Source organism: Salarias fasciatus, chromosome 13, assembly GCF_902148845.1.
Source record: "Salarias fasciatus chromosome 13, fSalaFa1.1, whole genome shotgun sequence".
In the NCBI taxonomy this organism is placed as follows: domain Eukaryota; kingdom Metazoa; phylum Chordata; class Actinopteri; order Blenniiformes; family Blenniidae; genus Salarias; species Salarias fasciatus.
The window spans coordinates 14,108,818-14,125,806 of NC_043757.1; the positions used below are offsets into that span (position 1 = coordinate 14,108,818).

General features: G+C 42.1%; 3 protein-coding genes across 3 annotated transcripts in view; 2 read left to right on the forward strand and 1 right to left on the reverse strand.

Moving 5' to 3' along the window:
• The window catches only part of dst (dystonin), a 98,700-nt gene extending 97,105 nt beyond the window's left edge, over positions 1-1,595 (reverse strand). The window contains exons 1-2 of the mRNA XM_030106091.1: positions 1,190-1,595; positions 801-832 (exon numbers count right to left, since the gene is read on the reverse strand). Of these exons, the coding sequence (XP_029961951.1) occupies positions 801-832; positions 1,190-1,373 (216 nt within the window). The 5' untranslated portion in view covers positions 1,374-1,595. The remainder of the gene's footprint in view (positions 1-800; positions 833-1,189) is intronic.
• Positions 1,596-5,157: 3,562 nt separating this feature from the next.
• znf451 (zinc finger protein 451) lies at positions 5,158-13,643 on the forward strand. The gene is made up of 13 exons (XM_030106097.1): positions 5,158-5,252; positions 7,590-7,653; positions 8,265-8,348; positions 8,441-8,554; positions 9,125-9,236; positions 9,511-9,661; positions 9,775-9,901; positions 9,989-10,148; positions 10,329-10,476; positions 10,611-12,100; positions 12,184-12,240; positions 12,330-12,398; positions 13,269-13,643. The coding sequence occupies exons 2-13, from the start codon at positions 7,594-7,596 to the stop codon at positions 13,307-13,309; spliced, it is 2,613 nt and encodes an 870-aa protein (XP_029961957.1). The 5' UTR covers positions 5,158-5,252; positions 7,590-7,593; the 3' UTR covers positions 13,310-13,643.
• A 1,015-nt stretch (positions 13,644-14,658) lies between these two features.
• On the forward strand, positions 14,659-16,977 carry bag2 (BCL2 associated athanogene 2). The gene is made up of 3 exons (XM_030106105.1): positions 14,659-14,913; positions 15,109-15,218; positions 16,074-16,977. Exons 1-3 carry the CDS (start codon positions 14,789-14,791, stop codon positions 16,466-16,468), a joined length of 630 nt encoding a protein of 209 aa, XP_029961965.1. The 5' UTR covers positions 14,659-14,788; the 3' UTR covers positions 16,469-16,977.
• Positions 16,978-16,989: the final 12 nt, after the last annotated feature.

Below are 16,989 nucleotides of genomic sequence, written 5' to 3' on the forward strand. Positions count from 1 at the left end.
TATTTGTGACACGTTGTATTATTCAGAAAATCATTATATTACATTAAAAATATTTATTTTTACTTTGTAAAAGCTATGCACTCAATATTCTAAAATATTTACTAAATGTTTTACAGGTGCTACGTATTTATTTTAGGATGGTCATCATCAAGGACAGTAGGGGTGGTGTCCTTGAACATGATACTGAATCTGCACCAGCCCCAGTAATGAATCAGTGGGGATTCAGCATGGTTCAGTAATATGACCCACAAATGAAGCAGAGAATTTACTTTGCTGGAGGTTTAAAACCTACAAAAATCACAAAGGCATACGTATAATTTCCAAGCATACAGACATGCAGTAACTAACATTAAAACCTCCAGAGGCAGGGAGGCATTAGTTTGGCTCAACTTTTGAGAAAAACATTCATTACATTACTAACCCACTTTAATCAACTTTAAGCTTTTCAAATGACCTCATTAGTCAAAAAAGTGAGACTCCCCCTACTACCCAATACTTTGAATCCACGTGCTCATTAAAAGGCAGAGTAAAGAGTTTTCTTCCACTTTGAACAATGAAACTGCAACATCATCTCCATTATTTATTGATAGCCTGAGACATGCGCAATGCGCACAGCTCGGTCCTTAAAATAGTCATGCAGTCTTCACTCAAAGTCTAAAGTAGATGATTTGTGGGGTAGATATACAATGAAAACAGACCTAAAAGACAAAGAAATCTGAATCTGGGTCAACAAAGTCATCTCGTATTTTCTTGTATTTATTTGATTATAATGAAAAAGCCACAAGGTAAAAAGTTCATACCTCTGATCGAAAATGATGCGTTCGTAGGCCAACTACAAGAAAGATAACAGTTGTTAGGATGACATAATATTATGTAACATCTACCTCATGCACGATGTGTCGAACACTAACCATTCAGGATTCATATTTTATGAACAACTTAGAGCAAAATCATTTTTAGCTAGTTCGACCATAAACCCACCGATCGGCTTTTACGCACATTCGCAGCATCAAAGTGACGCTTCTTTCACCTTACAGCTCAAAACGTAGGCGTGTCAGTAGCAGTGAATCTATATTTAGCCATGACAGATGACAGAAAAACACCGTGGACGTGTAGATAATGTGTTTTAATGTGCGGCGTGAGCTGTCAGGGCGAGGAGATGCTGCTGGCCTGCATGCGCTATACTCACCGCGGCTCTTGGAGCGTCCGGAGAGCACAGATTTTATTGGATGCTTCCCATTACGAAGCCTGCGATGCCAGCAGCAGAAAAACAAAATTGTGGCAATAGTCCCGAGCAGAAGCAGCAACAGCAGCAGCACGCATTGGATACTATACGGCCTTAGCAGGACCAAAAACGCCGCAGCGATCATCATAAGGCGAGATATAGGGCAGACTCCCGGCAGCCTCCCGACAGCTCGCTCCTCTGCTGCCGCTTCACCGCTGACAGCTCGAGACGATCACAAACACGCACGCGAGCTGACATACGTGGAGCATCACACCGCAGAGCGTGGCGCAAAGCTTACAGGTCCAAAGAGGACTGTCCAGACTACTGACATCATTGTTGTGTGGTGGAGAGAGATACAACGCATGACTCAGCAGAGGCGCAAGTGTTATTTATTTAATTATTTTTCGCACAGGGACAGAGAGAGTCAGCAGATTCATCGCAGTGTAATCTGCTGCAGCGTGCTCTGCCCAAGCGGATGCATGCTGTGGTAACTGCAAAAGTAAGATGCATTAGTATCTGTAAAACTCAAGATACTACAATCGTGTTGTGAAGAAATTCTGTTGTTTGAACTTAAAGCATATTTGCATTTCCACTATAACGCATGTAATGAGTACAATTTCCTGAAAGTCATTATCTTAGTGTATTTTGCACAAACGGGTACTGCAATGAGGAAGGAGATGAACTGACACTTTTGGGATTAAGAGGAAATAACACACAAAAACCTCTGGTTATAATCCAGCAGGGGTTATGTAATATTTGGACAAACTCAAAGCATTTTTTTATTTCAAGTAAGAAAACAAATTGTGACAAAAAAAAAAAAACTGTTTTAATATTAATTTTGTGACCTTTATGACATGTTGACATATTGCATCATGTGAAGAGTTAAGTGTCTAATACTTCAGTATTTCAATATTATACATGTCTGTAATTAGATCAGGTAAATTGTTTGCCCAATTTACAGTACCATTGGCAGAGTGTAATGGTTTTCAGTATAAAGCTAAAGTTGGGTTTGGTAATGTCTCTGTTTAGAGTTTGCATGACTTCCCTGAGCATGTGTGAGTTGTCTTCTAGTTCTCCAGTTTTTGATTTTTGTTTTTTGTCACAGTCCAGAAAGTCCAGAGAGTAAATGGTGATGAATTGCCTGTTGGGGTCAATGTGAGTGATTGTCTATCTCCCTATGTTTGCCTTGTGAGGACTTGCAACCTGTCCAGGGTGTATCCTGCTCTCAAGCAGCCAGAGTGGATCACATGGCCACCCCAAGATAGTCCAGATGGCAATCTGGGGGGATTCAAAAGAGGGGGGTTGAGGACCACTGAAGGAGCAGCTGAAGGATCTGGACCTTATGGTGGTCATGCAAGCTTGAGGGAGGCTGAGAGATGAGTCAGATCTGAGTGTGTATAGTCACGAAGGAGGTCAGTGAACTATGGAGGAGCAAGATTAGGGAGATCCTTGAATGTCAAAAGTAAATTTTGAACTGAAAATGCTGTTGAACTGAGAGCCAGTGGAGTTTACAGAGAACCAGGGTACGTGATAGATGGAAGGATTTGGGCGGCAGCAGTTTGGACCAATTCAATTTTATGGATGGGTTTGAGAATGAGACAAGACAGAAGGGAATTGCTGTAGTTCAGGTGGGAGGTGAACTAGTGAGGCTGTGCTGCTGGGCACAAAGGAAGGGGTGAAAGCAGCTGACATTGAAAAGGCGGGAGTGTGTTGATCGATTGAAGCTATTGATGTGAGCTTGAAATGATAGAGTGCTGACAAGTATGACACCCAGGCTCTTGACCTGCGAAGGAGAAAAAGAGGAGCTGTTGAGGGAGATGAAAAAATTGTAACTATGGTGAGGATAGACTTGGAGCCAATAAGGACAGTCTTCTATTATCAGCTATTCAGTTAATTGCCATGAGAAGCAATTAATGCCATTAAAAGTTATATATAGAATAAAAACATATATACATAGATTATATAGAATTAAAAAACATTCCAAATTATTAAAAAAAAAAAAACAACAACTGTGACCTCCCATTTTTCCAAGCTGTCCAAAAACTGCATGGCGTTTCAGGTGATTACATGTGATCATATGCCATCACTTAGAAATGAAATCAATAAATTACTATAATTTGTGACTTTAACAATTATATTGATGTTGACAATGACACCCCCACTACATTTACAAGGGGTGCAGGACAATAACTAATGACCTAAAAGAAAACTTTGGGATGGTGCCCCTTCTGGTACACCCAGGACTGGCTGTACTGCTCTGCTCTTGCTCACTCTCCTGTCGTCCACATATTCCACTGTTAAAATAATTTAAACGAAAGTGCATAATGTGAAATGTTATTTTCCTTAAATGCCTAACAGATGCATTTTTATGGTGGTTTGTAAAACAGCTGAACAAAACAAATGATACATTCGATACATTATTGCCAAATCCTCAGTCAGAAAGTTCTGTATGATGTCAATATAGCTAAATATTGCACCAGATTAATTGTTTGGGGGTTTTTTCTTGTTCTGTAAAGCACTGTGATTTTATCTATGAGAAGCGCTTGATAAACTTTACTTACCTACATAATGTAATTTGCATTGTTGCTCATTTGCATATCTAGGTCAAACAAGAAGATGACGTCATCTAAAACAGATACAATGTTGCAACTCCCCAGGCAGGAAAGTTCTAAATGAGGTCAAAGTCTAATTTGCAAATATGTTCATTAGCATAGTTCGTTAGCACGTGTAATCAAATTCATTACTCACCTGTAGTTTAATTACTTACAGTATTACAATGCAGTTACCATTTCTGTGGTGCAGTTCCATTTTCAGCTTGGTTCCCCTGGAGTCTAGCTGATCCGGTAGAACCGTGCTGGTGCAAAGTAGTGGCATGCTAGTTTAACCGCTATAACAACTAGCCAGTCCCCCTGCAGGGCGAATGCTTGCATGATCGTCCCAGACAAGTAAAATGACTATTTAGACAAAAAAAAAAAAAAAAAAAAAAAAAAAAAAAAAAAAAAAAAGCATAGTGGCATATTTTTCCTGCAGAAGCTCCTGATGCTGCGTTTAATCAGACCATATGTTCTTGTGTTGTGTTTGTTTACAGTTGAATAAGCAGCTCCATACTCTGTCTTCTTCTCTATTTTTTATGTATTTCTATGGCAGAGTTACCCAAAGACCTGGTATATGTACTACATGTTCTGAGTCCTTTTTTATTTCTTGTGGAGATGCCATGTGGACGGGAAGCTTTTTAAGAACAACGGGGAGAAAAAAGACGGCTTTGTCATGTGTAGACAGGGTCTAAGAGGACAGCAGTGTCTGCTCATAAATTTGGTACATTTCATGTACATGTACAGATATGTCCTTTAGGAGCTATTTATTAGTCTTTGTATATTTTCTGAATATTTGTTAATTTGGGTTTGTTTTGCATTTTGTGCTGATTTTACTGCTTATTTTTTAGCTTTATAATTTGTTTCTCATGTTTGGTTTGGGCTAAATGGCACATAATGTTTTGTTGGCCTTATTTTTGTAGATTTAAGTATTGCCATGGGCACCACCACCTGGAGTTTATTTAGGGAGGTTGCAGGCATAGGACTAGCATGCACCTGGGTGGGCCGATGTTTTTTTTTTTTTTGTAGAAGCGCTTAATTACTGTGTGGCTCTTGTTTTTATTTCAAATGCTTCTAGCAGCTGTACCACTATACCCTTATATAAATATGTGTTTGAGTCACACACGTGCGTGTGGTTGTAATAAAATTTGTCAATGGTCGGAGACACCTATTTTTGACCAATAGTTAACGGTTTGCCATAGTGTCACACTTCGTCCCGGATAAGATTCCCGCACACGGGCGGGGTTCACTCCGTTGTTCTGATGCTAAGAACCAATAACCCCGTCCATGCGGCACACTCCGTGCACAAAAAGCAGCACACCAGCTACAGGTGACGTCACAGACCGGAATAGCTGCGCTTTGCTGAGGATGTTGTAGCGGCGGGTGAAATCCACTCTTCTGTCAACCTACGCAGGACTCCGCAGAATAAACAGGAGGTAATGTGGCACACACAGGCTGCGGTTCAAACTGCAAGCAAGTCGAACTTTAACGTGTCCGACAGACACCGTCTGTGCGGAGTAAATCTTGTTGTAACGACGGTGTGCATGTGTGCCAAGCTAAGGTTAGCTTACTGTCCCAAATGTTTTGGGCTGCGTGAGATTTCGCTGCTCATAAAGTTGTTTGTCAACATCACTGCTGATGATTCCAACTCATATGAAGACAGGTGGACTTTTTTATCGAGGCGTGTAGTTGCACCAAGCTAGTCAGATCGGTGTTCGCACGACATGATTTTATGATGTGGTTTTTTATTTTAGCGGTCTGAGAACAAGCCTCAGGGCGCGTAATCTGTCTTCTTCTTTCCCACCGGAGGGATCAGTATCTCGTTTGCACCTTGGTACTCCCCCTGCTGGTTAAACTGCACATTGCAACACTGATTTAACTTGCAAAGAGATTTCATCACATATTGAATATTCGTTTGAGATTAATATAATGTGATGTAAGTCATCTGTCTTGTATGCATCTACAGGACTGTCAAAGAAAATTAGAATATTGTGATAAAGTTTTTTATTTTCTGAAATGCAATTAAAAAAACAAAAATGTCATACATTCTGGATTCATTACAAATCAACTGAGGTATTTCAAGCGTTTTATTATTTTAATATTGCTGATTATGGCTTACAGCTTAAGAAAACTCAAAAATCTTATCTCAAAATATTAGAATATTTCCTCAGACCAAGTAAAAAAAACAAAATTATAACAGCAAAACAAAATCAAACATTTGAAAATGTCCATTAATGCACTCAGTACTTGGTTGGGAATCCTTTTGCACAAATTACTGCATCAAGGCAGCGTGGCATGGAGGCAATCAGCCTGTGGCATTGCTGAGGTGTTATGATGCCCAGGATGCTTCAATAGTGGCCTTTAGCTCATTTGCATTGTTGGGTCTGGTGTCTTTCAGCTTCTTGACAATACCCCACAAATTCTCAATGGGGTTCAGGTCAGGGGAATTGGCAGGCCAATCGAGGACAGTAATGCCATGGTCAGTACACCAGTTACTGGTGGTTTTGGCACTGTGGGCAGGTGCCAGATCATGCTGGAAAATGAAATCATCATCTCCATAGAGCTTTTCAGCAGAAGGAAGCATGTAGTGCTCTAAAATCTCTTGGTACACAGCTGCATTTACTCTGGACTTGATGAGACACAGTGGACCAACACCAGCAGCTGACATGGCTCCCCAAACCATCGCTGACTGTGGGAACTTCACACTAGATTTCAAGCAACTTGGATTTTGCTCCTCTCCAGCCTTTCTCCAGACTCTGGCGCCTTGACTTCCAAATGAAATACAAAACTTGCTTTCGTCTGAAAAGAGGACGTTGGACCACTCTTCAACTGTCCAGTGCTTCTTTTCCACAGCCCAAGTCAGACGCTTTTTCCGTTGTCTTGAGTTCAGAAGTGGCTTGACCATGGGAATACGGCTATTGTAGCCCATTTCCCGGACACGTCTGTGAACAGTGGCTTTTGATACCTGGACTCCAGCTTCAGTCCACTGTCTTTGAAGCTCCCCCAAATTCTGGAAGCGGCTCTTCTTCACAATGCTGTTAAGCCTGCCGTCATCTCTCTTGGTTGTGCAGCGTTTCCTGCCACATTTCTCCCTTCCAACAGACTTTTTGTGAATGTGCTTTGAAACTGCACTCTGTGAACAGCCTGCTCTTTGAGAAATTTCTTTTTGTGTCTTACCCTCCTGATGGAGGGTGTCAATGATGGTCCTCTGGACAGCAGTCAGATCAGCAGTCTTCCCCATACTTGTGATTTAGTTTACTGAACCAAGCTGCGTGTTTTTCAAGGCTCAGGAAACACTTGCAGGTGTTTCGAGTTATTTAGACAATTCAAGCGATTAGTTAAATAGCCTACTAGTATACTTTTTCATGATATTCTAATATTTTGAGATAGGATTTTGAGTTTTCTTAAGCTGTAAGCCATAATCAGCAATATTAAATAATAAAAGGCTTGAAATATTTCAGTTGATTTGTAATGAATCCAGAATGTATGGCATTTTTGTTTTTTTAATTGCATTTCACAAAATAAAGAACTTTTATCACAATATTCTAATTTTCTGAGACAGTCTTGTATGTAACTTTTCAAAACGTTTGTGAAATGTTGTTTGTGATTATTCAGTACCACTGTTTAAAAGCCGCTCTTGTGCGTTCTAATGTCGTAAAGTCATTCTGGTCTGTTGGATTCAGCTAAAACACATTCATGCAATATTTTCTTTACCTGTTTTTATTTGCACAATGGCCTGTAGTGTTGAAGTTTACATTTTCTTGTTGTTACAGATAAATGTCGTCTCCAGTTCTGGGAGATGAAGATGAAGTGGAGGATGAAGTGGAGTTTGTATCAGTAAGAACTTTTATTCAGGATTGTCTCTTTCCTATATTTTTCTGAAAAAAAGAAAAAAAAAACAGTTGTTGCCCTAGACTTCATGAGTGTAGTAAGCATTGATTATGAAACTAACTCAAAAGGCTTTTTGGAGAATTTTGAGTGCTGTTTTTGTCTTTTTAGTGTCTTGACATTTTTCAAGTCTGAAAAAATATGGAAGCAAGATCACAGTGCCTGTTTGTAAAATTGGTTCACACTGTAGCTCTTCACATGGTCATGATGAATGATGTAAAGAAAGAATTGAACGTTCTTCTCCTAGTTCTTTTTTTCTTTTAAAGATGGGGTTATCTGTATTGTCAATTTAAAAGCAGTGATCATAGATCAGGGTGATCGTCGGAAACAAAAGTAGCAGCAGTGTATCATCACAAAAAAGATAAAATGTGACTTCTATAGGTTCAAGATTTAGCCTGTTCTTAAGTACTGAATAACATTGTCTTCATGTGTATCTGGTAAACCACTTAATGGTTGGCTCTGTGAATTTAATGGGCCGAACTCACTCTTACTACCAAACAAATGCATGGATGTACGTCGTCACTCTAAGAGCTGACACCGAGTCTGTCTTGTTCTGTCAGGAGGGCCCTCTACGACCAGTATTAGAATGTATTGACCTGTCGAGTGACAGTGATGATGAGGGGTGTTCATCCATGGCAGGCCCAGTGAGTGAAGTATTTATTCATTCATTGTTAAATTCCGCCTTGATTGATTTCCCCCCTAAAAATGTCTTCTTTTTTTTCCCCCCCTCCTGCAGCTTGAAGATAAAGTTAGCCGTAACAAAGCACGCGTTGCGTCTACTCTTGACAGACTGGCACACCAGGTGGAGCGGGACAGGAAGGAAAGAGCAGATAAATGCAAGGCTTTCAAGGTGAGCTCCTCTCCATCAGGGGTGTTGCATTTAAGGCCTGAAGAGCTTTCACACATGATGCCAGAATCAAATCTTCATATTGTGCTAAATGTTAACTTTTAATCAGAAAGGTGTGATTCTCACACAGGCACCAGAAATTCCCCCTAAAAAAGCATGGAACAAAAAGTGGCAAAATTAAGCGTTCAAATATGATGTTTTCATGTCGTCAAAGGAGAGATTTCTTTGAAAACAGTTTTTGTTCATCAACACCCTGCTTGTTGCATGAAGGACATCTACCATAAAAATGAGTCACAAGAAAGGACTATTTGTGTACTTCTATGCACAGATTAAATAAAATGTAAAATACACAAGAGGATTAGTTTCTTTCTTCACATGGCCTCAGTAAAAACCAGTTGTACCAACAGTGTCTCCTAGTGGTTAGAAGAAGACCAAAAATTTCCCTTTTGGAATTAAAAAAAAAAAAAAAACATTTAGAAATAACTTATTTTTTAAGCAACTTATTTTTTTTCATCTCCGACATAAAAAAAGACAAGATTTTCTCATGACATTGTCTTGCTGTCCCATTTCCAGGAGAAACAAATCCTGCAGAAAGTTCACGGACAGCAGGAACTGGCTTTTAGTTCTCCGAATGGAAATAATCAGGAGGCGAAGCGCTGCGTCGACATGTGGCTAAAGATGCCAGGTAAATTTTGACCCCTAATCGGTTCACTAATTTTGTTTTTTGCTGATCTTTTAGCACAAGTTGAACAAGATCTTTAGAAAAACTTCAAAGTGAGCCACAGTAATCTTTTAAAAACATGCTGGCAATTTATTTGAACACGAATGCTTTGAATTTTGCCTTCAATCCAACTTTTAATCGACATCATCCAGCAATAATTTATTATGCTGCAATGCAGGAGAATCCAATCGCTGGACCGGACACTTAACTTGTTACCTTCTTTTGTTTGTTTTTTGAGGTGTCAAGCCTGGTGTGATCAGCGCAGGTTCTGGGAGACGACAGCGACCTGCTTTCATCCCCAGAAATAGTTCACTCAGACACACTTGTCCAGTAATTAACTGTGGCCGAGTTTATGAAAATGCTTCCCTTCTTGAAGGACATTTAAAAAGGTAGTCCCCCCCCCCCCCCCCCCCCCCCCCTCTCATGTCTAAAGAGATATCGTGTATTCATTGCTCTCTCGGGTGAACATTTGCATTTTTTGAAAGCAGTGTTTTGTGTGCAGGTTTGATCACTCCCCCTGCGACCCTGCAATCAGTCTTAAAGGCTGTCCGTCTGAGCTCTTCGCCTGTGTTGCCTGCGGCGAATATTTCCCAACCAAAGACGTGTGGCGGAAACACCTCGAGTCAAAGGTGTGTGTTTTTTACTGACTGATATTGTTTGAAAAATAATGCACGTTATATTAAAAGAATTAACAGTGTGATTGTTTTGGCGTCCAGGCATCCTCCCTTTGTGCCGATGGTCACAGCATCGACCAGACCTATCAGAAAATTGCGTGTTTTGCTTGCCCCGCCTGCTACCTCTTCTTCAACCTCCGAGACGAGTGCCTTCAGCACATGTCAGCCAGAAACCACTTTGCGGAGTCGCTCGTCATGAATGGTCAGTTTTATTGTAATGCCTGAGCACAGCCGTCTCAAAGCGTCCTTTAATGATGCGCACGGTATACAAACAACCTCTGCAAGACAAGTGCGCCAGACATGAGGAACTACTCAAGCAAAAGTAAATATAAAAGCTAAAATACAGTCTTATCATACAAACTGCTGTTATTGTGTGTTACAGAAACCAGAGACAGAGCTCTGCCGGTTCCCGTCCCACAATATGCCAAGAACCGCCTCATTGCTTTGTGCAAGGAAACAGCTTTCAATGTCCGATGCTCTTTATGCCACAAAGTACTGATCTCACACCGGGAAGCTCAAGCTCACTTCAAGTATGTTTCAGCTTTATTTAGCCGACATGATTGTGTTCTGTATGTATTTCTGTTTCACAGGTTGTATCTCCCCGTTAATGGATGAATATTTGCACTGATTTTTGTTGCCTTTTTTTTTTTTTTTCCTGTTTCAGTGTCCATTGCAGACAGGGCTGCGCTGTGGCCAAGGCCGACAAAACAGTGGTGCAGATAATAAAGCAGCTTCAGGTGCGAGGACAGTGTTCCCGCTGCTGCAAGACCTTCCTCAGCCAAAGTGAGCTGGAGAGGCACAAAGAATCGACGCAGCACGATGTCGAGTTCAATCAAACTATGGCTCAGGCTCTTCTCCAGTACAGCAGATTTCATGAAATCCAACATGCCAAGAGGGTTACAGAGAAAAGACAGTCCGCAGGGCATGATGCACCTTTTCCGCTAAATAACAAGAATGCGAGTGATCACAGCGGCTCTCCAGCTAAGCGGAAACGGTTTGGTCCAGTCATGGAGGCCCACAGTCGGAGGAGGTCTTTGACTGCGTGGTGCTGTGAGTGTGGTCTTCAGTTCTCAGAGGAAGACACGGCCAGCAAGCATCTCATGGCCGTCAACCAGATTTTCCATCAGTGCGGCGTGTGCGGCAAACACATGGGGGAGTCCTCGGTCACGCGTCTGCACTTGAGCCGCTTCCACGGCGGCGCCCACCTCTCCAACTTCCTCTTCTACTGCCGCAAGTGCAGAGTGGAGATGCCCCGGTACGAAGACATCCTCTCGCACGTGTTGGACGCCCACAGCGGACACACCTACTACACCGAGCGCGAGATACCCGAGGAGCTGGCCGAATTGTTTACCGCTAAGCCCTCCACAAGCAGCAAGGTGGACCAGTGCTCGTCGACGGCGCCGCAGAGCGCAGCGGAGACGCCGTCAAAGGCGGAGAAGACCTGGATGTGCAGGATGTGTGAAGACGTCTTTGACTCGGAAGCGGCCGTGTCCAGACACTGCGGCGACGTGAGCAGCCACAGCTTCCAGAGGTTCATGTGCGGACACTGCCCGCAGAAGTTTTTCAAAGAGTCCACCGTCCGGCGGCACTGCGTGAACGAGCACGACGGGCAGATCAGGAGCTCCCACTACTGCGGCCTCTGCGACAGCATGCAGTTCAATTCTGAGGAGGAGTTCCTGGAGCACTACAGCAGTCTGCACAGCAGGGACTACTACTGCATGGACGATGACGGCGAGGTTGTTCAGCCTGCCGTCGATCAGACGAGCGGTCAGAGCAGATGTCCGTGCATGGGTTCAGAAAAGAGCAAAGAGGAAACGAAAGCGTCTTACACTCGGTGCATGAGGAATCTGGCCGCTGAGGGAAAGTGTCAGTATGTGTGTGCTCCCTGCAGCGTGTCTGTGGCCTCGTACGCACAGATCAAGACCCACATCCACACCAAACACACAGCCTTGAACCTGGAGAAGACCTTTGATGTAGAATGCCAGAGTTGCCAAGAGAGTTTTACAGGCGTACCGGATTTCCATAGACATTACCACGACCGCCACTGTGCACTCCAGCCGTGTGAGAGTTCCAGGACCTGCAGGAAAGACCAGAACCCAGAATCAACCAGTGTGAAAATACTCAATGCTGTGGAGATCAGGCCAGACAGCAGTGGTAAATCAATACTCCAGTTTGGTTGATACTCTGATTTTGTGCTCACTTGATGCTTTTTTTAACATGTCTCCTTTGTCACTCAGAGATCGATGACAAAACCTTGACGGAGTTCATTGATGAGATCAACAAAGAAAGTGAGGGTAGGTGATTAAAAAATGTACAATTTACCTCAAATATCTTCTGATGTTGCATTGGTTTAACTGTAAAGTCATTGTTTCTTTCATTCTAGGTGATTCAGATGCTGAGTTGAAAGAAGCACTTACTCTGAGTGCAGAAGAAGCACGAAGAGAATCAGCTGGTATGTGTTAAGCTGGCTGAGATCTGTAATTATAAAAATAAAAGATGGTTGATCAGGAATGAACTTTTTGATGTGATGCATTGGCCTTAGTGTGTTTGGACTGTTACACTTGGAGCAGGTCCTCAATACAGCATATTCGATAAACCAACATCTTCAGCCTGAAGAAGTTAGATTATAATTTCATAAAGCATTGAGCCACTGACTGTTGGTAGTCTGTGTTTCTTTACATCCTGTATCAAAGCTAGCACTGAATCAAATTTAAAGTTAGTCACACAATACCTGACATTTAGTACATATACAGTATATGTCTTCACAGTAGCTGGATGTGTGGGGATCAATCCAAAGAACCTCATAACTGGCGGTTTAATTTCAAGAAAATGGCAGTGGACACATGAACAAGCTTCACACACTAGAAGCAGCACATGCAAACACAGCTGACACAAAACATGGACACAGAAACTCATTTGGGTGATTCTGAGCATTTTAAATGTCTGCCAAGTGTAAATCTGTGGTGGTCGCATGATAATTAAGATAATCCGAGCGATTCCAACAGGGAATAGGAGCGTGCCCTCGGGCTCAGACCCTAATTATGGAAATGCATGAGCATTTTTATTTTATGTATCTTGAGTATATAAATAATGCAAACTAAGATGCACCAGGAAGTTGACCTCGGAGAGAGGTCTGACCTGAATCCTATTAAATACCTGCTGATTTGATTATGAACTGAAAACTGATGGCTGAAACGTTCACATAGAAATAGAGGCAGTGGCTCCAAAACACCACTTTCACACAAAGTTTGCAGTGATTTGTATTGTGACATTATATTTGAACATATTGGTCTACATATCCTTATATTTCTGTTTTTTTCAGAGTTGGAAGAAGTTCTTCAAAGAAGTCTCCAAGAGTTTTAAGCTCTCTGTAGTTTTATACGACCTCCCTTCTGTCAAACTGTTTTGTACAAGATGTTTGTGTTGAACAACTGTTAAATAAATCAATTAACCAGAACAGTGGTCCCTTGATTTGGAATGTCACTTTGAGCTTTGGATTCGTGCAGAACACGGTGTTGTGAAGATTCCAGATTGGGGTGTTGACGCGTGCTATAGTTGGCACCGATGACACTGCTAGATGCCGCAAGCTGAACTTGTGACCACAACTGTGTCTCCGATTGCAGGCTCAGTTTTCAGTGCAGACTCAGAATTCAGTGTATTGTGTGCTTCTTTCCTAGGAAGCAGTGAAGCACGTCTTGATCTTCAGGCTCCAGAAAATAACACATTGGGTTTCAAGTAATTTTTTTTCATTTCTTTTGTAATTCAAAATAATAATAATAATAAAAAAGGGGGGCTCGCTATAAAAATGTGGTTTAAAGATTAAATTTTACTTAAGTAAAGTTCCTAAAGCTATGTGATGGACAATAAAACACACTTGGACCCCGAAGCAAGCGATGGGTTATGTTTTGTTGCCCCTTATTAATTCTGTTTGCTGACTTTGATATAAACACTTCTCTAACTGGAGCCCTGTTTGCAGTTCTGACAGCTCTGTCTGCTGTGGCTGCTACACAGTGTGTCTTTGAATTTTGAGTTTGTTTTATTATTGAGTATTTGACAGTAAGCTTAAGACTGTAGTCAAACAGGAACATTCCTGGAAAATGTTAATTAGCTCTGCAACTTCTGAGTTGTAGAATTTGGCGGTAAAGATCTAACTACAGTGTCAGAGGTTCTGTTTCTTTAAAGACTTCAACAGATCTGTGCCACTCCAGACAGAGGCTGAAGACTTTTCTTGTTAAAAGTAAAAGTTTTAAAAGTTTTTTTTAAATTTAAACTCAAGAACAACTACTGTTAGATACCTCTGAAGTTGTACTAAATAGCAACAGTACTGTAAAAAAAAGGTAAACTACAATTTTTTCCTCAATACTATAGTTTTATTTACAACACTTATTAATGTTCAATTGAATTTAAATGTATATCTGTGCTCAAACCAAAGTTTTTTGTTTCGTAAAACTACAACAGGTTTCAATGTTCAAATTGTGACGTGTCTGTAGCAAAGCAGATGCATTATATAAATGTAGTATTACATGTATGAAAAATTTCATGATAAAAAATTACAGTACAAAAACAGTAAAATACAACAGTTTAGGTCATTGGTGAAAACACACTGGACAGGACAGTGTGCGTCAGGACCTCCAGGGGTCCCCGAACCCGCCGTTGGGAACCGCCGCTCTGGACTCCTCGGGAAACTTCTGTGAGGAGCGAGTGAAGGAAGTCCCAGTCCATGTTAGGAAGTGTCCCCGGAGGAGTCGGATTCAGCCGGACGCTCACACACACACACTCACACACTCCCCGACCCCGGCTCCGGATCGTAAACATTACGCGCTCCTGCTCGCGCTCTCCGGCATGGCTCAGGCCAAGATCCAGGCGAAGATGAACGAAGCGTCCGCCTGCAGCAAGTTCAGCAGGACGCTGTCCATGGCGGACCGCTCCGGACGCCTGCTGGAAAGTTTGGATCAGCTGGAAATGAGGTGAGGCTCAGTCATAACGGGCCCGGCCATGTGCGGGACGGGACGGCCGGGCGGCTTTGCTTCCAAAGCGGGTGGTACCCGAATTAAACCAACGACAAGCGCACGTTTGTATAGTACAGAAGGAGCGGCGAAAGGTGTCTTGTGAGAAAACAATAGGCGGAGTGACATTGTGTACTCCTGAAATGTGTCTGTCAGGGTGGAGGCGCTCCGCGAAGCGGCATCGGCCATGGAGCAGGAAAGGGAGTGCATCCTGGAAACGATCCAGTCTCTGCAGAACAGTCAAGAAATGCGCAACATCTGTGCTGGTGAGAGAACCTTCACACTCCTCTCGTCTCACTGTGACATGACTGTTTTTCAACTCCACCCATTCACTGATTTACACGAGTCCGGCTCATTCCTGGCCTTCAGTCTTCTCAGATACCTCTGATTTTCCTCTTGAAATAGTAATATAATGTAAATATTGATATTTCAACAAGAGAGTCTTTAAAAAAAACAGACAAAGGGTTGATGCAAGTGCCAATATTTGTATTGTTCTGTAACACTAGAGCTGTCAACTTAAAAACTAACCATGAGTGTGTACACAGTCAAGTTTTGTAGTGTGGTTTTCAGCTTAAAATATAACAAAGAAAACAATGAGAAGATTTTAAAGTGGACCTGGTGCTGTTGTGGTTCCTACTCTTGCCTCACATCAAGAATATTCCCAGTTTGAGTCTGTGCCTGCTGCTTTTATGTGTTTGTCATGTTCTTCCTGTGTATGCAGGGATTTTCCAGGTACAGTTCTCTAAATTCCTCCCAAAGTTCAAAAATGCGCTGTATGTTCAGCGGAGTCTCTCGATTTACCATATGTGTGATGATTTATTCCTGTGTATTCGCCTGTGATGGCTCCAGCGCTCCAAAACCACATTTTTCAGAGAACTAACCAGAATTTTAAAGTTCAAACTGTGTTGCATTTGAGCAGGATTCCGCTCACACTGCTACAGCTGTGAACATGTGTGCCTGTGTGTGTAATAGAGAGTGAACAAGCATGAACATTGAAAGTCCTCATACCACAAGACAGTACTTGATCACTATCCTACACCCTAAAAGGAAGAATTAATACTATAACTTTTTAAACTGTGTCCTAAGAATACACTATTTTTCCCCTTGTCTTGTGTCTCTAGGCGAGAGAGAAGAGTTAAGCCTGACTGCAAACCGTCTGATGGGCCGAACGCTGTCTGTAGAGATCTCTGTCGGCACAATCAGAAACTCCCAGCAGGAGGAGGCCCTGAAGAAGGCTCAGTCGATCATCGATGAAATAGTGAAGAAGATCCTGGATGACATGGACGGAGGGCGGCAGCGGCTGCTGACGCTGCTGTCGGCCTGCGTGTCCGAGGCGCCGCCCGGCCCCGTCGACCAGAAGTTTCAGGCCATCGTGATCAGCTGTGCCCTGGAGGACCAGAAGAAGATCAAACGGAGGCTGGAGACGCTGCTGAGGAACGTTGAAAACGCAGAAAAAAACATCAAGATCATGGATCACCAGAAACTAGGGGATCCAGAAGCAAATGGAAGTCAATAAAACAAGTTAAAAATGCCACTAACTTCACTGAGAAGTACTGTAATCTTCCACTAACACTCATGTAAAGTCATGAAAAGTCCCCGATCGACAAAAAGGAGATTTTAAAGTTTTTTAACAAACTAACTAAAATGATCTTTTTCATTGACCTCACTTTTTTTTACTTAATTTTTTTTACACAATACAAACACAACGCATGTTCACATGTCCACTGAAGATGTGAAAACACTGCCTGCATTAGAAGTTGGATCACTGTTTGCCTAAAAAGCCAGTGCTGATAAGGAAGTTAAGCCTGAGGACTCTACTGGTGGATATTATTAAATGATGTAGTGTCAAAACGAGTTTTTTAGGTTCAAGTGACGTATTGAGACAGCAGCGCTGGACTATATCACTGAAGGTCTTTTTCTATTTCATCGACTCCGTCTGGGTGACCGTTGATGATTCAGGGTGTGCATACGCTACCTCTCTGTGTGAAAACAGCACAAGTCATGCTAAAGTGTGGGTGTTATGTTTTACCGAATCGG

Coding starts and splice junctions, on each gene's coding strand:
- znf451 (XM_030106097.1), top strand. CDS start 7,594: ATGTCGTCTCCAGTTCTGGGAGATGAAGATGAAGTGGAGGATGAAGTG. Junction 9,237..9,510: donor CATGTGGCTAAAGATGCCAG/GTAAATTTTGAC, acceptor TTGTTTTTTGAG/GTGTCAAGCCTGGTGTGATC. Junction 12,241..12,329: donor GATCAACAAAGAAAGTGAGG/GTAGGTGATTAA, acceptor CTTTCATTCTAG/GTGATTCAGATGCTGAGTTG.
- bag2 (XM_030106105.1), top strand. CDS start 14,789: ATGGCTCAGGCCAAGATCCAGGCGAAGATGAACGAAGCGTCCGCCTGC. Junction 14,914..15,108: donor TTGGATCAGCTGGAAATGAG/GTGAGGCTCAGT, acceptor TGTGTCTGTCAG/GGTGGAGGCGCTCCGCGAAG. Junction 15,219..16,073: donor AATGCGCAACATCTGTGCTG/GTGAGAGAACCT, acceptor TTGTGTCTCTAG/GCGAGAGAGAAGAGTTAAGC.